This window comes from Enoplosus armatus, chromosome 18 (genome assembly GCF_043641665.1).
Source record: "Enoplosus armatus isolate fEnoArm2 chromosome 18, fEnoArm2.hap1, whole genome shotgun sequence".
In the NCBI taxonomy this organism is placed as follows: domain Eukaryota; kingdom Metazoa; phylum Chordata; class Actinopteri; order Centrarchiformes; family Enoplosidae; genus Enoplosus; species Enoplosus armatus.
In genome coordinates this window covers 7,166,336-7,185,704 of record NC_092197.1, presented here as the reverse complement: position 1 = coordinate 7,185,704, position 19,369 = coordinate 7,166,336, and the positions used below count along the sequence as shown (strand labels likewise).

The window sequence follows — 19,369 nt, the reverse complement described above, 5'->3', positions numbered from 1 at the left end:
GAAAGTTAGAAAGCTAAATTAGTAACTGCATTATCTTTCAAAAATTCACTTAATGGACCCTTTCATTCCCGATAATTCTGAAGATTTCGAGAAGGTTGACTGACTATAGCATCAGAAATTATGTTTTCCACCATAGACAACACTTCTTTAGAGTTTAAAAAGATCTATCTGGAGGAAAGGCTGGTGGACAATGTTCTGCTCCAGTTCTGTTTGAATGTCTTTAAGTCTTGGATGCAGAGATTTCAAATACAATACACAAAAATCCTTATTTAAACACTCTTTATTTTACAATAATACTGCCTTAGTGGGACAGGTCATTAAATTATTACATATTTTCAAACAAACAGGCACATTAACTCCTTTATTGTGGCTTATTCACCTATATTTTTAAAAATCTTATTCTGTATCCCTGTAGTTTTGATTCAGAGTAAGCACTGCAATAATTACAACACCTTGCACAGTTGTAAAACCAAAACTACACGTGTCTTTAAATCAACCAACATATAAACAGTACACTACCATACAGGTTTGGCGAATAAAAATCTGTGTTCAGTGCATAATGTGCATGGCATGGGAGAAGATACATTCATCACACTGTTGACTGCAGCTAGCTGCTTCAGTCCTCTGCGTCGGAGCTGTCTGCTGGGTCGGTGTTGTGGGTCAGCATGTAGTTGTCCATGTCGATGGAGGGGCAGTTGTGGATGGAGTAACGCAGGCGCTCAGCGAGGATGGCTTGGCTCGTGTATGGGGGCAGGCGAAACAGGAAGAAGCAGGTCTGAGCAGTAGGGAGGCCGTTGACAGGCTGAAGGAAATTATAAGGGGAAAAAAAGTTTATTGTCTTTTACTATTAATATTTGTTCTTGTGAACAGGCTTGTTACTTTGCTAACGATGATCTCACCCTATCAACCTTGATGATTTGGAACTTCTGTGTGATATCAGCTGGGTTGGAAGGCAACCTGGACCGGCCAGAGACGAAACGTAGGAAAAGCACTCGCTCCTCATTGGTGAACTCCTCCAGGCTCTGCCAAAACCAGCCAATGAGCTGGTGGCTCTCGGTGATGTCACGGTAACGCACCAGCTTCTTCAGCATCTCAACGGAGACCTCTGGCAGGCCACAGACCAGCTGCTCCAGCTGGTGTGCTGTCAGCAGGGAGAGGAGGGGCACGGGGATGATGGCGGACATGCCCTCTCTGACTGCTGCCACCTGGACACAACAGAGCAACGTCAGCTTTGATACTTCTGAGGACGATATAAAGGGAACAACAACAGTACAACAAACAGGCTGTCTAGTGAGCACTAATGGAAACTGGTGGGCGGATTGGCTGTTTAAAGTGGATGCAGAGTTTCAGACACAGTAGAGTGAAATCCACACCACAAACATTTTTCATTGTACATATTACCTATGTGGGCCAAGTCGGTTTGGTGAATTTAAAAGAAATTTAAAAGAAAGTTTATTTTTCTAAACCAGCCACTTTAAAGTCTCGTCTTAATGTCTTTAAGGGACCATTTACTTGCAGAGGGTTTAGATATTTGTTAAGGTTACTGATAGGGCAGCAACTATTTCCATCTGATGGATTATTTTCTAAATTAATCGCTTGGCCAATAAAATGTCAGAGAATAGTAAAAAAAAAATGCCCATCATATTTCCTTACAGCCCAATTTACTGTCATAAGATATTCACATTTTTGTATTAGTCTTAGTCCATTCACATTCGACTCTATCACAGCTTATGTAATGATGGACAGTGCGAGCTACTAAGGACTGCACGATGGGGGCAGAGGGAAAGCTTATGACACATGAAATAGACTTATTATTTTGGTGGATCCTAAAGAAATCAGTATTCCCTGATGTCCAAATGTGTAGCAGTTTGCACCCAAATCATCCTCCAACAGTTCAACCCTTCAAACCTGTGAATCCATTTCATGCAGCCTGTAGTCCAGAGCTCTCTCCACATATTCAGTCCGGTTGGCAAAGGTCAGGGAGATGTTTTGACCTCCAGGAACCACCGGTACCAGCCTTCCATCTGCACTGTGGGCCATAAACGAATCCAGCGGGATCATCTTCGGAGGGAGATATGGCAGGAATTAAAAAAAGGAGTGGTTAGGACAGAAAACATCTTTCATTAATGAACTCTGCAATGAGACAATTTGCATAGTATCTCACCACATGGAAGTTATCCTCTGTGATTTCACTGTTTTCCAGGTGAAGGATGCCTTGAAGGGTGCGGTAGGTGAGCAGGTCTACCTCCTCCAGGTCAGGCCCTCCCAATGGCATTGAGCAGAGCTGTTTCCACACCCAAGGGGCCAGATGTAAGTCCAGAGGTTTCTTGGTGCGGATAGCCACAGCCATGAGGATGCCCAGGAAGCGAAACTGGACCATGTGATCCTCTGAGAGAGCCGCTGGGTTCAACAGAAACCTGCAAAGGGTACGCAGCCAATGCCAGAGGTAAAATTTTTAAAATTTGATGTTCCGTTATACTTTAAGGGTACTGTTTTGGTTGTGACTATCAAAAGATGACTACAAAATGTGCACCTGTCAGTGTTGCTGCCCACATCTGCAAAGCTGTTGGGAGTGTGAATCAGAAGATCCACCACACCAGACTGCAACTCCTGGTAAAAACACATTTGTCAATTTACAAAAAGCAGAGAAATCCCAGGTTGAATTATTAGCTATCTCTGTTGCTCTTAGACCTTCTATGTGTGGTTTCCATCCTACCTGGCACATCTCAGTGATGGTGTCATCAAACACTCCTCCAGCATCGTCGGCTCCCTCTCCGACAAGCTTAACCTTCCAGGCTCGTGATGGAAGCCGCAGCTCCAGGGGATTCAGGCTCACCACCTGCTTCGCGATCTGCACAAAGATGGGCTTGCTCGAACGCCCTCTGTGGGAGTGTAAGGGAGGGGACATCAATCAAAGCATGCAACCAAAACAACCAAGTTCTCGTGGTTTTTCCACCAGCTGACCCCTGAAGACATCATGGTCATACTTACCTTGTGGAAATCCGTTTCACTGTTATCTGTGGCCCATATGTTTTGCCCTGGGTCATTGTTCTGCCAATGGAGCGCACCAGAGGAAGAGTGTTGACCTTGGGTGATAGAAGGCCTCTGAGCTCACCCCGGATAATGGCGGTCGTCCCTGAACTATAGCGTGAAGTGGAAACCTGCACAGAGGGAAGGACAGGGAATGCAGTGAAGTGAATGAGGCATCGCAATGAAATATGATAGTGAGAGACTACCAAGCAGCAGATGCATGATTTTTTAGCAGGAATTCAATTATTTCTCCCCAGCATTTAACATATTAAAAAAAGCAGAAAATGGAATCAAAGATTACTGGATTCTTGGTGTCCAGGTTGAGCAGCCTCCAGGACTTGTACATGAGATCAGAAAAGTTGTAGAGTACTCTGAGGCGCATGCTGAGGACATCAGGGCTACAGTCTTTCAGGGTGTTGTACTGGGGAGGGACTGACTGGGGAAGGCCGAGCTGGAAATTTCCAGGGCCACCTGGAGATGAAGGTAACAAATGGGAGTCCCAAGTGTATTCTCTTTTATGGATCATAGCTGCAAAGAGTTTTTCATGTGTACATGTACTGTAACACTGTGTGTGTACCTGAGTTTTTCATCGAGGTAGAGGGGGTGGTCCATGCTGAACTGTGGCAGCGGCCAGCGGAGATCTGTCTGATGTTCTTCCCCTGGAGGGCCGTTATGAGCGTGGCCTCCTTCACTGGGTTAGAGTGTCCGAGGCCGAGCTGTAACACACGCACATAAAAGATAACAGTGCAGTCTTTAGATTCTTCTCATGTAAAGTGAAAGCAAACGTTAGATTGTCAAAGTGTAGAACTGTATAATAGAGGATGTTGGTTACCTGTCCCTCGCTGTTGCAGCCCCAGGCATAGACGTCTCCGGTGGAGGACAGGGCGAGCACATGTTCACAGCCCACAGCAATGTCTTCTATGAAGAGTCCCTCCAGAGACGGCACCACCTGGGGGCAGGATTTGTTCTTCAGCATGGAGTCCGGCAGGCCGATTAGACGCTCTGAAGGATGAACAGAAGGTAAGCAAAGTAACACATCGGCATATACTAGTGCACTCAAAAAATAAACCAACAAAATTGTATATTCCTTTCTGCATGCATTTCTGAAGGGTCAATTAAAGAATTTCCAATCAAATAATTTACATTTAAAAAGTTAGGTTTTTGCAGCATAGTTATGACATAAGCAATAAACACTGAATGTGTTTAAAAAAGAATATGGAGACACAGTGCAGCAACAATATTTTAACTAATAATGCAGATATTTTCACAATAAAACGTACCCTGTCCAAATGTGTAAACATGTCCATCACAGGCCAACGCCACAGAGAACTGAGTTCCACAACTGATCTTCTTAATTCCCTTGTTGCAAAGCTGATCCACTTTCTGAAAATAGGAACAGCCAACAATAATATTTCATCTATACTATATAAAGGCATGACTTTGGTATTACCCTTTACATTCTCCACGGAAGCGACCATGTACACAACATAAATGACCTGTGTTTGCCTTTTGATGACTCCTAAGTCACCATGAACTTACCTGAGGGTAGTATTTCGCTGTAGAGGAACCTGTTCCCAATTTGCCATAATCCCCCTCTCCAAATGCCCATACAACCATGCCATCAAGGGATAGCACTAGTGTATGGTTGAGACCACATGACACCTGAGAAAGGTAACCAAGTTAGCTTTCTTTAGTTATATTGTAATCATTTTTCTAATTTCACGGTATCACCATCTGAATTTAGGAATGAAAAGAAACAGTCCATTTCTTGCCTGTCCCACATGATATCCCTCCAGGGCAGCCACCCTCTCAGGCAGCATCTTGTTGGATGTTGACCTTTGACCCAAACGACCAGATTCACCACTACCGAAGGTGAACAGTTTCCCGTCTGCTGTTACCACAGCTGAGTGTCGGAAACCACAAGCGAGCTGGTAAAAGAAAGAAAAGCCATATGAAAGTTTCAGAAAACACCTCATCACGCTGACCAATATAGTAGCCAATTGTTAAAAGACACACTGTCGATAACTGGATCAAACTGAAGCTAAACCTTAACGAACTGACAACAATGACAACATAAAGGTTAGACTAAAATAAATTTGCTCCATCACTGAGTATTCAAGATATTGATGCACTGCATTTTCTAAGCCAAATCAAGAAAAATAGCAAGCGTGAGTGTAAATCAAGCAGCCTTCCTATAGAAATATGTTGAAGGATAATAAAAGTATAAAACTATCCCACAGGAGTTCAAGGCAGATTTATCTCTACCTGAATGACATCTTCTCCTTGTAAGGCCTCTATCTGTTTGGGTCTCCTCTGCCTTTCACTGTTGCCATGGCCCAGTTTTCCAAAATCTCCATCTCCCCAACTGAACACCTCCCCAGTCTCAGTCAGGGCCATGGAGTGTCCATCGGATCCACAGGATGTCACCAGTTGAGTCACGACATAGCCTGGCAGCAAATCAAAGAGTCAGTAAAGCTCAACTTCTAAAAACAAGAATGAGGAGGAAAAATAATCAACAATTAGGCCTACGTAGTTATTTTTGTTCCTTTCTGTTGTGTATAAAAACATTGTTTGAGGCAAGAATGAAAATTTGTCACAACATCCAAAAACAGAACAGCTCAAACTTGGGTTCTTAGGCCCCGGATGAATATTGTACCTTGAAAAGCAGAGATAATAGTGGGGACATAGAGATCATCAGAATTCCCCTGGCCCAGTCTGCCATATTGTCCTTCTCCTACAGCCAGTACCGTCCCATTGGACTGGACCAGGAAGGTACAGTTCTGCCCACACACAACCTGAATGACAATGAAAACACCCACAAAGGGAAAGAAAAATGAGAAAACAGTAGCAATTCATGGACAGAGTCCGTGTCCGGAGAGAAAACGTTGCTACCTGTTGTGTCTGTAACAGAGAGGGTGCAAGAGTAGGCATCATGAGGTTGGTTCCCATTCCTGCCAACTGTCCGTAACGTCCGTTCCCCCATAAGTACACCTCACTCTTCCCCCCTTGTTGCCAGTCCTAAGAAACCCAGCAGGTGAAATAGAAATGACAATTATAATACTATAATTATAAAAGAAAATACTATCCCATCGTACAGACAGAAGGTACATTAAAGAATGAATCTTTATGTAGCTTAGAAATGTTTTTTGTTTTTTTAAAAGGGTGTACTTTTTCAAGATGGCTAAGCTGTTACCTCTGGTCTGGTGGTGGCCCATGACATCAGCTGTTCATCCATCCTGAAACTCCACTTACTATTGTCCTAGAAGACAAAGAAGTGTCTCAATAGATGCCTACATGGAGTGTATATTTCAGTCAATTCAGATTCTTGAAACATATCCAACCATTTCCACACAAATAGATGATTGTCACTACTCACCAGTGCCTTGGTGATTTCAATGTCATACACCTCCTGAAACTCTGAAATTATGAAGGATTCTGGGAAGGCAGTACCGCTGGCGATGGCCTCAGCACTGCGGACAGTAGTGGCATAAGTGGCGAGCCAGCTCCACTCTGACGGGCAGGAGTGGGCATCAGGACTGGTGTGGTGTAGGGGACGTGGGTAACGGCACAGGTGTTTCTCTAGGGACAAACCAACCGTCAAGGAGGCCAGGCTCTGCAGGAAGGCACTGTGGACTAGCTGGTCACCGGCTGCCACGTGGCTCTGCATTAAGAGAAAGAAATTCAAAGATCGTGTCTCAGCTGAGGCGTACAAACAACACAAAAACAACTTTAAAACGTGGTTTCAGTAATGACCCGCTCATAGTTGTACTGCTCCTGCAACAGCATGGGAAGCCTCTCCAGGAAGACGGCCAAACAAGGTGCCCGATTTAGACCCAGGATGTTCTGGCTTCTGAGGACCATGCGACAGGAAGCTAGCACATGATTTTGACTGATCCAGTCGGGCGTGCAGCAGATCAACAAAACATCCTGGGAAAGAAACAATGACAGAATAGAACTGTAGTTTGAACTGCAGTCAAGACAATTTGCATTTGAAAAAATGTGGAGACTTTTTTCTTAAGTAATATAGAGATAAACATAGTGTATAGAATAGTGTGAAGAAAAGCACTGTGATATTCTGGCTACCCTAAAGGAGTAGTTTTATATTTTGGGAAATGCTGTCTTGCAAAGTTTGATGTAAGGATCGATACCACTCCCATGTCTGTATGCTAAATATGAAGTTAAAACCAGGAGGCTGTTAGCTTAGCTTAGCATAAAAACTGGAAAACGGGGAAAACAGCAAGCCTGGCAGTGTCCAAAGGTAAAAAGTATTTGTACTAAGCTAAGATGACGGTCTCCTGTAGGTTCCTATTGAAGGTACAGATCTGAGAGTTGTATTGATCTTCTTGTCCAACTCTCAGCAAGTAAACAAACAAATGTATTTCCCAAAATGTCAAAGTATTCCTTTAATGTTTGACAGAAATTGAAGTTGTTAATTACCTTTGACCTCCCAAAGCAGGCAGCTACACCCAAGTTTGGTATCCAGGTAGTATTGATGACTGAACCCAAACCTGTAACAGTCTGTGAGACTGAACCATCCTGCAAGATGAGAAACAAGTGGACTAAAACTCTGAAATGAGACTTCTAATGGATAATTATATTAATACACAGTCATGGTTTAATTGTCTGGTAATGTTGATTGTTAATTAGGTGATCTTTCTACTGACTTCAGGTCAAGAATTGGCAGCAACAGTGAATGCTGTTTTCTGACCTGTAAGGACCAGATGTTGAGCAGTCCCCCTATCCCTCCAGAGACCAGAGCCAGTCCACTGGAGCAAAATGAAAGAGACTTCACTGCCGTAATGTGGCCATGAAGTACAAACACACACTTTGCACTCTCCTGCTGTAAAAAGAAAACAGAACTGGATGATTACATGAGCTGGCAACTGTCGCAAACACCACAAGTCAAAATCAACCTAAGTGAATAACTGGCACATAAAATCCTGATAAGATTTTATTACACCAACATTTCAAGATATTAGTAGAACCAGGGCTGCAAATAGGAGCTCCAACAGCAGATCCAAACTAACCTTGACATCAGTGCTTTTATCCTGGCTCGGGGGGCTGCTCAATATGTTGGGCAAAGATACAACGGTACCCCCCTGTGGCAGTGTCCAGACATGCACAGAGCCATTCTGACAACCTCTGCAGAAACACGGGGAGAGTTAAATGAGAATCTACAACAAACATGAATAAAGGAACTTATACTTGTACAATTTCCCCCCAGGGATCAGTAAAGTATTTCTGATTCTGAAACTCTTTGAAATAAATGTTGGTATATCAGATTACAGCAATCATCCTTCTCTTTCTTCGTACAGCAGCGTTGTTAAGGTTTTGGTTGTCAAGTTAAGGGTAATGTTAAGAAAGAGACAGAATATTCAACAGAAAAAGAAAGAGTTAGTTATGTAAACTCACGCAGCCATCATGAGCCTGGGATCCGGTGCCCTGCCAGCGAGTGGGCACCATTCGGCGATGTTAACGGTGCTGGTGTGAATGAGGGAGTGGAGGGTCTCCCAGGTGCACCCAGAGCGTCCCAGTATCTTCACTACCTCTGACCTCCCCAAACAGAGCAGCAAGTGTCCTGTGGGGTCCCATTTTAGAGAACTAACACTGTCCTGCAGAGTGAAGGGAGGGAGAGTGGTCAATAAGGGGAAATAGAACTGACTTGCATATGAAATACATTGTCGTGCTCTTCAGCATACAATGGAGTGTGGAGTGCATTTTGCACACAAACCTGGAAGACAGACAGCACTACAGGTTGCTCATTCTCATAGGTCTCAGTTGTGGCCAAAAGGATCTTTCCGTTAGGATAGCCCACTGCAAAAGGCTTGTCCTCAGTGTGCCAGGCGACACACTGGGGAGCTAGGAGAGATCAGAGGAGAAGATCAGTCTCTTAAATGGATCGTTCGACATTTCGAAAAGTATACTTGTTCGTTTTCTTGCCGAAAGTTAGATGAGAAGGTCGATAGCACTCTCGTGAGAATCAAACTCTCTGCAAGAAAACGAATAAGCGTATTTCCCAAAATGTCAATTCCTTTAGGTCTAAGAGAAGTACTAAACCTTGTATGAGCCGAGAAATGTCCATTCCAAACGCCATCTTCTAATAGGTATAGGCCCTATACAATTTAAAATTTCCTTTGTGTGTCACTGTCTTAATGTAATACCTCCCTCTGTGATTACACTAAAAGCCTATTTGAAGGGAGCAGTTGATGTTTCATGAGAAATATTTCATTCTGTGAGGTGGTTTTAAACAGCAACAGTGTGTGTTGCAGTCTCCTCACCCTCTTTCCTGTGGCAATGGGCGAGTTCGGTGCTCTTTACATGCAGGTCGATCTCCTGCATTGTGACCTGCAGCCAGCAGAGGGAGCCGTCCAGCCGTCCCACCAACAGGCTCTCAGCAGGTCTGTTCTTACAGGCCGCTGGCTGGTCAAGAACCCACAAGCTGAAGGCCTGAGCCCAGCAGAGGGCTGTGACCCGAGACACCTGAGCCTCCACATGACAGTGAGATCCTGTAAATCAGCATAAAAATTCAAATTGTAGAAATTACTAGGCATCTTATTTTTTAAGTGCCCCTCTATTCAAAAATCTGTTTTCCATTTGGATGTTTGGACACTTTTCATGTTCATCTGCAGAAGAATAAAGGTTTCTCTGTGCTCATCTTATATGTAGTTAAAAACCTGAACGTAGCAGCAGGATTTTGTGATCACAACTAGTTTGGAAGCCCATCGTGATCCAATATGAAACTTACAGTGATGTAGAAACTTGAAACCTCCAGATGCACATACATTGAAAACTGACTTTTCTGTGAAGCAGGAAATATCTTGTTTCTAGTAGTTAAACTTTTGAAATGAAATGTATTTGCATATTCATAGATTCTGGATTTTTCAATGAGAAATGCGATGCACCAGTGCCCATGCTGTACAGTAACTGGTACAGTACAGTTAAGATACTGGTACTGGTACAGTACAGTTAAGCTCATTTTGGAGAAAGTTACGTTACAGAAGCTCAGTTAAACAGCAACATTTAAAGTTACAGTCGCACAGTTTCATTACACCCATGAGGTCAAGCAGGTTCCTGCATGTGCAATGTGTCTGTCCAGTCGGAGTGCCGACATAGCAGAAATTAGAGATACGCCAGACTTACCCCTGATGTTCATGATGTTGATGTGTTTGTTCTCTGGGGCAGCCAAAAAATTTCCCCCTGTACTCCAGTAAACAGGAGACATGTGATGACATCTACCGGCCCTCTCACTGCTTGATCTGTCTGTCTTACTGGAGAGAGAGTCAGAGGAAGGAAAAGTTTACAACTATAATGCCAGTTCTTTGATAGCATAGCAACCTCTCTGCCCTGCTAAAACGTATGTATTTGTGTACAACTATTTACATTACCTGTAAATAAAATTAAGTTAGTCACTAACCTTGCATTATACCAAATAGCCAATGGTCAGATCATCTATAAAGATCTCATCTTGCATTTATAATATAATTTATAAGAAGCCACAGCACAGCAGGCATGATAGCCAAACAACAATGGCAAGTTCAAGGACCCAACACATAAATGTCAGTCCATGTTCCTGTAAAACTCTCACTGGACAAAACACTGCTGAAACAAGCAGACATCACCTGGTAATGCAAGAGAAGGTGGTCTGTAACTCCACAGTGCTGTGGTTGATGCTCCATAGTTGCACCACCTTGTCCTGAGAGCATGTAGCCAGCAAACTCTGCTCGCTGTTCCAGGAACAGCTGGTCACCTGAACAGAACAGAAATAATGTATGACATTGCCAGTGGGCAGGTTATACCCAGGTGATTTAAATTCTTCATATTCTCAAGCTAAATGATTTTTTTCTGAAAAACAAAACCAAAAAACATCTCATCCTGTTGTGAAAACTGTTTGGTCAATAAGGTTACAGCAAAAAGGGTCAACAAAATACCTTTCCAGATTACATTATGAGTCCCTCACCTTGTTATAATGTCCTTCCAGCCTCTTGAGAGGACATTTGCGCAAGTCTCCAGCCAGGTCACTGTATGTTTGGGGTCGATTGGGACTGTCCCTTCCTGTGGCAGCCAAAGCCTGCACCAGCTGCTGTGCTGCCCACTGGCGGTGTTTACTGGTCAGCCTGGCAGATAGGACACATGCTGCCAACGCATTAGCCAGCTCCAGGGGGCCCACTCTGGCACTCAGGTGGGGCGAGGAAGACACCCCTTGGTTTCCTGTATCTAGGTCAAACAGACACATATGCAGAGGAGAGCTACCATGAATAACAACATCACAAGATTTCAAACAATGTAATAAATAATTACATATAACAACTACTTAATTAAACTACTTTCTCTCACCATTGGTTTCGTGTTCTGTCCTGTCTGGGCTGTAACAGTGAACACCCCTTTCAGTGAGCAGGGACACCAGACTTTGTGTGACCAGGAATGTAGGGGGCATCTGCTCATTGTAGTCCTTCTGTTGCTGGGCTCCTTGGGCTGCAGCTGTCAGACTGGAGTTCAGACAACCTCTCTGCTGTGGGTCACTGATGGCCCCAATGTTCACGCCTGTAGCTGCCGTCATTAGGTCCTACAGATTATTAAAAGGATTTCCATCCACTTTTAGCAGGGACCACATAATAATTATAATATAATAATAATAATTCATAATTGATCAGCATAATAATTCCATCATTTATAATTAGTAGGGCTGGACAATATACCAAATGTATTAATTACTATGAGTGCGAATCTTTTGCCGACCTCAACTTACTCTCATTGCAGTTTTTAATTACCTGATTCCCAGATAAGTGAACCGAGAACAAATACAACAATCAATGATAGCTGAAGTCCACAATCTTAAACTGATCACACTGTAATTCATTCAGACAAATATATATATATATATATATAAAAGTAAGCCAGCACAAAAAAGGAAGTGTAATTTACTGATCTTTATTGTTATCAAAGAGAAATGTGAAGTTTTGTGATATAGAACTGATGTTATTGTGATAATGGTAATTAGCATGAACAGTATTTATAATTAGAGGATTGACCGCAGAAAACTGACCTGAGTGCATATCTCCACAAGCTGTCTGTAAGCAGTAGGGCTGTGGGACACCACACTGCCGATGGCGGAGGAAAGGAAGCTGAGGCAGGTGGAGTTGTTGCGCTCTGTCGACAGCCCCTTCACACCTGGCTGCCTGTCCACACAGGTGTGAGCCCTGCCCCCTGCTGCTAGAGTCATTAAACGAACCAGGATACGGATATCGGCCAGACCCAAGGACTCTAGTCCATTAGACTGGCTGCACACTGATGCACTGGAGAGGGAGATAAAAGAAGACTCTTGAAAGCACAATGAATTGGTGAAAAAAAATGACATCAACATGGCTGTATTCTGGTCAAACCTACCTAGAGGCAGTCTGAGACAGCGCTCTCATCACCATGCTGTAAGCTAGCAGAATCTGGGCCGTGGAGGTGACTCTTCTTAAAGCTTTTAGTCTGTCATGAGAGTCCCTCAGTGATATTGCCTGCTGTCCAAGGCTCAGAGAGGTTTTCTGCTCAACAAGGGCATTCCCTGGTGAGGAAAACCACATATCAAATGGCAATTATGGTAAATAATTGGACAAACCCCAAATACATCCTCCTAAACTCACATGTTTAAAGCCAGATAATGCCAGGTATTGCAAAAGCCAGTGACATACATGTACAAATGCTTATCTGACTGGTGTCGGCATGATAAAAAGTCAAAATACTGGATCAACTGGGGACAACTGGGAGTACTGTATGTGTGCTTCAGATGCCCAGCTATGATAAATGAGTGATGAGTCACTATTCTGCAGTAAGTTTGGCTGTGGTTGGATTCTCCTGCTGCCAACAAGCACAGAGGGAGCGTGGGTGTGTGTTACAAGTGGGCTAAATCTTTCATCAGAGATAAAGTTACAGAAACATTCATTGCAACATGAACGAGAGGACAGCTAGCTACTGAGTAATTGTGACCTAATGATTTGTCTATGGCCAGCAATGTAATATTTAGAGGTGTGCGGGTAACAGAATTTTAATTGCGGCCGTGGGTGTTTGGTTTGAAGTCACACTGTCCTAGAGTCTAGAATGCATTCAGCAAATGACAGGACTTTGGTCTCTCTATACCAAAACTAGCTTAAAAAAATAAAACACAATACCTTTGGGAGCTACTGCTCTCGTAGGGTCAGCTGAGCTGTAAACCAGGGCTCCGAGGGGATCTGGCTCAGTGAAGGCAATGGGGTCTGGCACCAGTTTATTTTCAGTCAGCCCCAGTGGTCTCAGCAAAAGCCCAAAGTCCTCCAGTCCTGTCAGCTTGTCTGTGTCACACTCTTCTTGGTGGCTTATTTCCCAATCATCTGAGCAAATACAAGCACAATTCATATTATAAAATAATTTTAAAGACTACATCATTCTGTTGCACCCAATTTTAGAGTGAAAGTGGCCTTCCCTACCATCAGAAGTGCTGTCCAAGTGGCCAATCAAATCAGATGTCAGTCCTTTAATCCTGAAGCAAAAGGAGGACAACAATCATAAATAACGGGCCAAAAATTTTTTTTATGAGTAAGAGAACAAGAAACTGTTTAGAGACACCATTATTAGTTGCTATATGTATTGTGTTGTATACATCCATCACTTCCTTTATCTACTATACCTTTCATATTTAGAACTTGAGTCGCTCATGTTTGCAGCCAGATACTTTTCCCGGCAGGAGCTGCAGAGGAGGTAGAAGGGGAAGTTGGAGCCACACTCCCCTTTGAACCAGACATCCACGTAGGCCCCGGTGCTGTCGTAACCCTTACGCGCAGCACTCTGACCGCAACCTGGGTGACGCCGCTTTATGTGATTGTTAAATTGCAGGGTAAGGGTGTTGCACAGCTCACACTTCACCATCTGACTATGCTCCTCTCCGGCCTAAAATAAGGTTAAAGAGAAAAGGCTTACATTTATTTTTCAAACCATGAAACAATAAGACATTATCAGGCCCACAAGCAACACAGTGAACTCCAACATTTGTTGTTTTCTATTTCAAATCACGACTTGCATACTCAAAGTAATCACAATTGTATTTTTGTTTTGTCCATGTCATGCAGCCTTGGTGATGACAGTGTATGTGCGTGTCACCTCCACTATCTGGAGCGTGTCCCTCTCCAAGCTGAAGAATGAAGGGGTGAGCAGGTCCTCATAAGTTTCTTCATGGTATGGGTCATCCATGTAGCCCAACTCTGACTCCTCCTCAACAGAGTAGGGATGAAACTCCACCTGCTCTGGCCAATCGCTGACCGACGTGTGCTGTTGGTACAGCTGCGGGAGGGGGCTGGGTGACGGCAAGTCTGAAAAGATGATGTTCGCTTCAAGTGAAAATGCACAGTAAAATGTATAGTAAATGTGTGAATTTTGTTTTTCAAATCAGCAAGATGGGCTGTTATGTGTCACAGCACAGGTTGATCACAATATTTCAATCAGCATGTAGACATTTCTTTCTTTTGTTGGTCTGCATTTAAATCAACACATGATCTAACAAAGCTTCGATGTGCACATTTTATTTCTGGATCAATGCTATGACTCTGACCTGCCCTTCTGAAGGAGGTCCTCTGACTCGGGCCAGAGCGCCGCCGCCGTGCTGGAGGAGGTCTGTTCCTAGTGAGGTGGACATCCAAGAAGTTCTCCCTCTCTATCCAGTCAAGCCCTGGCAACAGACTATAAACAAAATAACACACAGTCAATCATTCTACTGGTTGTATTTATGACAATGATAATACCATAATGCCAGTACCGGTTGAAAAATGTCATTATGTTCCTCAAATCCCTGACCTTTCATTGTGCTGACTGGTGGGGCGCTCGGGACATTGTACCGTCTCTGGTCCATCTGGCGACGGGGTGTCAGGAGCACCCTCCGGTCTGGGTGACTCAGCTGCCTGCTGCTCCTCAGTCAGGGGGTGCTCTAGCATCCAGCTGGCCAACACCTCAATGGTTTGAGAGTCCAGGTCACCTGCTACATCTGGGAGGGACCACAGGGAAGTTGAACTGTCAGAGTTCAAAAAGAAAAGATGGATCATGGAGTGTTGCATTGCTAATTCATGTCGGACATCACCACCAGATGATCATGCTTCTGTGTGCAGCCTGAGGTCAGACTGGCACATCTGCTCTGACAATACAGAGCGTGTGTGAGGAGGGTTAGCGTGTGAAATTTGTGAAATAGTAAGTGAGGGAAGGCCTAAAATTTGAATATTCCGGGGAGTGATGCTGAAAACATTACAGTGTATATTGGTGCAATGTGTAAATGAGTATCTATATACTTTCCCTTGTTTACTTGTCAATAACACATATATGATCTGTGCCATACGTGAGCAAAGAATCAGAATTAGTTAACTTTTACCATGTGGTGAAATCGCAGTCTTAGGAACCGATATATTCTGTGTGCAAAACTCTCCACCAAATTACACTGCTCCAGGAAGTACAGTCTCTGGGGTTCAGAATGTTTTTAGGCAGAAAAACAGCAAAAGCAACTCATTGAACACCCTACAAATAATAATGTTTATCAAATATATAACAATTGTTTTCTTTTATACAACTGGAAAGCCTCAGTTGATTTCCACCAAGTAACAGACAGAAGATTATTAGTTTAAGGATTAATCTGCTAAGAAATACAATGCATTTTTCATTCAGAAACTATACTTTTCTGTATTCCAAATACTACAAAAGGGCTGCAGCACACGGTGAAGGACAGATGTTTAAAATAGAAAGCACATGAAGCAAAAAGATTTAGTGATATCAGACACACTCCACAAAGCAGTACCTGCTGCCTCCATGGCCCAGTAGATATGTCTCATAGAGAATCCCATTTCTAGCAACCGACTGGTGACAAACATTTGTGTCCGCTCTGGTGGTTGAGGAGAAAAGAAAAAGTACACAAAAAACAGAAAACAAAAACAAGCCCACAGCTCCATTTTGAAATGATCATACGTGTAGCCTGTAGTGAAATTTGTCAAATTAATAAATTGTTTTCACATTTTGTTTTATTTTTGGTCCCTCAGCTTGTGCTCCGCTTTGTTAGTTTACAGATTATTAAACTAAGACTCAAGTAAACCTCTTCAATGTAGCTTTTATATTCACAATGAATGATTAAACCAACCAATCAACCAATTAATCCTAATGTATCCTTAGATATGAAAGTCAGAGCAATGACCTTAGGTTAATGCACTTCCCAAAACTCTTCAAAAATAACACCAACGTAACTGATGATGAAAAAAATGGTGCCATTCAAGCATGTGAGTGCACAAACTGTGTCATGCATGCATTTGATAGTTAAATGATCATATCTGTCCAACGGCAGAGCAAAACACATGCTGTTTTGAGCAGCAGATCAGTTGTGACAAATAGCTGAACATATAAGACCATGCAGACAGTTCCTACCTTTTACTGTAACTTAATTAAATTACATTAGTAGCATGTTTGAATATGACGCCAGCATGGGGAAAACGTTTGTTAAAAACTGAGCTGACCAGCAGGACTGGAACGTAAAACTATTCGATTTAACACTAGATGTTGTTTATCACTTATTTTAAATGAGGACATTAACATTTAAATTAGACATCTTTTCTTTTCTTTTCTATGTACTGACGTCCGACAGCTTTCCCCACTTCAACGTCTCTGCACTTGTTCTTACCCAGGCTGCTTCTGGCCTGTGTGCTGCAGGGACCTGGTTCCATGAAGCTAGTCTGCTGCTCTGTGAAGGCATCACAAGAAGCAGAGCTGGCCAGGCTGAAGCAAGGGTGCAGCACAGGGGGAGTGCTAACCAGGCCGGTAAGCGTAGGGAACCGAGTTAAGACCATGTGCCTAGAGGGGGTGAAGATACAGTATGTAGAGTAATAACACAGTGCAAGTGGTGCTACACTGTCAGTTTTCAGTCCTGATCAAACATTTGAAATATAAAGTATCTGAAGGAATAAGGTGAGCGTTATTTAATCTGATTCTACACTTGGAGATCACAATAAACCAAGCGTGTATCCTTATATGTCAATTTGAATCTCAACATTATGTCCAAGCCTGATATTTGTTGTTGTGATATCAACTCACATTCAGTGGTACAATATGTGCTTTGTAGCATGAGAGTCTTCGGCAAAGAGCTTGCCAAAAAGCTTCACAAATCACTCCTCCCTGGAGGGATTTGATTTGATTTTCTGTATTATATAGCACTGAAGCTGTTTGTTTGCCTCTTGAAAGCAGGAATAACACTGACGCTACGGTCAGCTGGCTGGGTTAGGAGAAGAACAAGCAGGCAGAGCTGCAGCCTATGTTAAAGACAGTGCAGGCAGAATCCTCACTCTCTTTTTTCATATATATCCTAACTCACCCATTCCCTGGACTTCAGAAAAGCTGCTGCTGCTGCCAAAAGATACAGGTCTGTAGTAATCAGTAACAACTTAAGAATGAATAACTCTAGTTATTGTGTTTGTGTCTATCATGCTTCTGAGGTTGCACTGGACTAAGCATTAAGTATGAATTACTCAGTTAAATCAAAGAAAAAACACATTCTATACTCACTGGAGGAGGCTGATGGGAAAGAAAGGGTTGAAATTATCGAGGCCATCTGCCTGCAGGTTTGTTGGCAGAGAAGATGCCAAGTCAGTATTGGAGGATGAGGCAGAGGCTCTGTTTGATTGGCCAAAGATGGCAGTGCCTTCTGAACCCGCGCTGTACAAGGACACGGAGCTGGAGGACTTGGAAATGGGCTGAGACAAGTGGTGGCCAGATTCTGCAAGGACAAAGTAGAGAGGAAGGTTATATCACAACCAATACTTATTATTGTTTTTTTATGAATACAACAAAACACAACAGTTTTTCAGTCTGTCAGTCCAACTCCCTAGGCCTTGAGGACAAGTCTAAGTCAGGTCACAAGTCTTTATAAGTCCTTCAGGTCTGAATGTTGATTATCAACATGTCATAGCATTTCAACATTTTCCTATTAAAGCTGTGTTAATAGTGTTTTTTACATACCAACTAGAGCTGAAACGATTAGTCGATGACAGAAAATTAATTGGCTAACTTGACAGTTACAGCTTCTCCAATGTGAGAATGTGATGCTTTTGCTTGTCTAAACATTATTGTAAACCAAATATCTTTTCTTATCGTTTTCTACTCTTGCTCAGACAAAACAAGACAGTTGAAGTCTTCACCTTTGGAAATATTGTGATGGGCATTTTTCATTGTTTTTTGTTTTGTTGTTTTGTGGACCAAACGATTAATCAAGAAAATAAATCGGCAAAACAATCAATCGTTGCAACCCGAACATCAACCAAATCCGTTCAATGCAAAGGCCATACAATTAAATATTCATGTTGTGTGACTAAGCAATGCCTCAATGTCACTATCTAATTTATTCCCTGATTGTTTCTGGACATTAAAAGGACAAAACTTGAGACTTGACAAGTCCAAGTCAAGTCTTAAGTCCTCATCTTTCTGACTTAAGCCTGACAAATGTCCAAGTCTACAGCTCTGCAACACAGTAACCAAACTAAAACAACTACCAAAGTATCTTCAGTCTAATCCACAAATCTAGATACCTTTGTGTTCTTTGTCCTCCTGCAGTCTGCTGATGGCTCCTTTGTAGATCATGACCTGAGCCCTTTCCAGGTCGGCCAGAGACACGCTCTGTTTGATGGGACAGGGCCTGACTGCCCACTTCACCATGCTCTGCACCACATACTGCAGCACTGATCTCAGCTCAGCACTCTCGTCCCATTGCTTGCTGCTGGCCTTGGCCTGGTCAGGGTTTGGGCTGGAAAGGGGACTCGTTGAAGAGTTGGGAGGGTCATGTTTAGGCACTAGGAGCAAATCTGATAGCTTCTCACAACTAAAAATGACAGTCAGGGATTTCAAAGCTCCAATGAGAAGGTATGAGACTCTAACCGCTCTCAGTTCAAGGGCAAAGGCATCCATTTTGGAGGTTTGAGATGTTTGGGGTAGACAGGTCAACTCCTGATGGTCAACGATCTTTGCGGCATCTATGGTTGAGGACGGTGATGGGAAGAGATCTGTCTCAATCTTCTGCTCCTTAAACTTTTTCCTCTCATCTTCTGTCAGCCATCTGACGTCATTGGACGCGTCTTCATCCAGACAGCACTGCATATCACTCTCTTTCACGCTCTCCTCTGAGCATTTCCCTTTGGGGGCTGGATGAGCCCCCAGCCATCCCTGCTCCTCCAGCAGCCCCATCAAATAAATCAGATCTAACAACACCTTCGGTTTGAGGCCTCCGAGCGGGGTGACATCGCAGCAGGATATGCCACAGGGCTCCAATGAGATGATCGGCATGTCGCTGGGTGACCAAGAATTCATGGAG

General features: G+C 43.2%; 1 protein-coding gene across 1 annotated transcript in view; it reads right to left on the bottom strand.

Moving 5' to 3' along the window:
* Nucleotides 1-283: 283 nt before the first annotated feature.
* LOC139300948 (probable E3 ubiquitin-protein ligase HERC1) overlaps nt 284-19,369 on the bottom strand; it is a 38,328-nt gene continuing 19,242 nt past the window's right edge. The window contains exons 39-79 of the mRNA XM_070924162.1: nt 18,591-19,369; nt 17,572-17,782; nt 16,694-16,863; nt 15,824-15,907; nt 14,839-15,025; nt 14,597-14,724; nt 14,149-14,375; nt 13,679-13,938; nt 13,479-13,531; nt 13,185-13,382; nt 12,415-12,580; nt 12,074-12,323; nt 11,365-11,593; nt 10,988-11,244; nt 10,650-10,777; nt 10,171-10,298; nt 9,309-9,536; nt 8,762-8,889; nt 8,443-8,642; nt 8,058-8,172; nt 7,739-7,870; nt 7,468-7,566; nt 6,784-6,957; nt 6,407-6,691; nt 6,224-6,289; nt 5,923-6,048; nt 5,687-5,825; nt 5,296-5,477; nt 4,803-4,958; nt 4,570-4,692; nt 4,311-4,413; nt 3,863-4,032; nt 3,608-3,746; nt 3,332-3,501; nt 2,992-3,161; nt 2,717-2,882; nt 2,534-2,610; nt 2,165-2,417; nt 1,909-2,061; nt 900-1,205; nt 284-802 (exon numbers count right to left, since the gene is read on the bottom strand). Coding sequence (XP_070780263.1) covers nt 617-802; nt 900-1,205; nt 1,909-2,061; nt 2,165-2,417; nt 2,534-2,610; nt 2,717-2,882; nt 2,992-3,161; nt 3,332-3,501; nt 3,608-3,746; nt 3,863-4,032; nt 4,311-4,413; nt 4,570-4,692; nt 4,803-4,958; nt 5,296-5,477; nt 5,687-5,825; nt 5,923-6,048; nt 6,224-6,289; nt 6,407-6,691; nt 6,784-6,957; nt 7,468-7,566; nt 7,739-7,870; nt 8,058-8,172; nt 8,443-8,642; nt 8,762-8,889; nt 9,309-9,536; nt 10,171-10,298; nt 10,650-10,777; nt 10,988-11,244; nt 11,365-11,593; nt 12,074-12,323; nt 12,415-12,580; nt 13,185-13,382; nt 13,479-13,531; nt 13,679-13,938; nt 14,149-14,375; nt 14,597-14,724; nt 14,839-15,025; nt 15,824-15,907; nt 16,694-16,863; nt 17,572-17,782; nt 18,591-19,369 — 7,501 coding nt within the window. The 3' untranslated portion in view covers nt 284-616. The remainder of the gene's footprint in view (nt 803-899; nt 1,206-1,908; nt 2,062-2,164; nt 2,418-2,533; nt 2,611-2,716; nt 2,883-2,991; nt 3,162-3,331; nt 3,502-3,607; nt 3,747-3,862; nt 4,033-4,310; nt 4,414-4,569; nt 4,693-4,802; nt 4,959-5,295; nt 5,478-5,686; nt 5,826-5,922; nt 6,049-6,223; nt 6,290-6,406; nt 6,692-6,783; nt 6,958-7,467; nt 7,567-7,738; nt 7,871-8,057; nt 8,173-8,442; nt 8,643-8,761; nt 8,890-9,308; nt 9,537-10,170; nt 10,299-10,649; nt 10,778-10,987; nt 11,245-11,364; nt 11,594-12,073; nt 12,324-12,414; nt 12,581-13,184; nt 13,383-13,478; nt 13,532-13,678; nt 13,939-14,148; nt 14,376-14,596; nt 14,725-14,838; nt 15,026-15,823; nt 15,908-16,693; nt 16,864-17,571; nt 17,783-18,590) is intronic.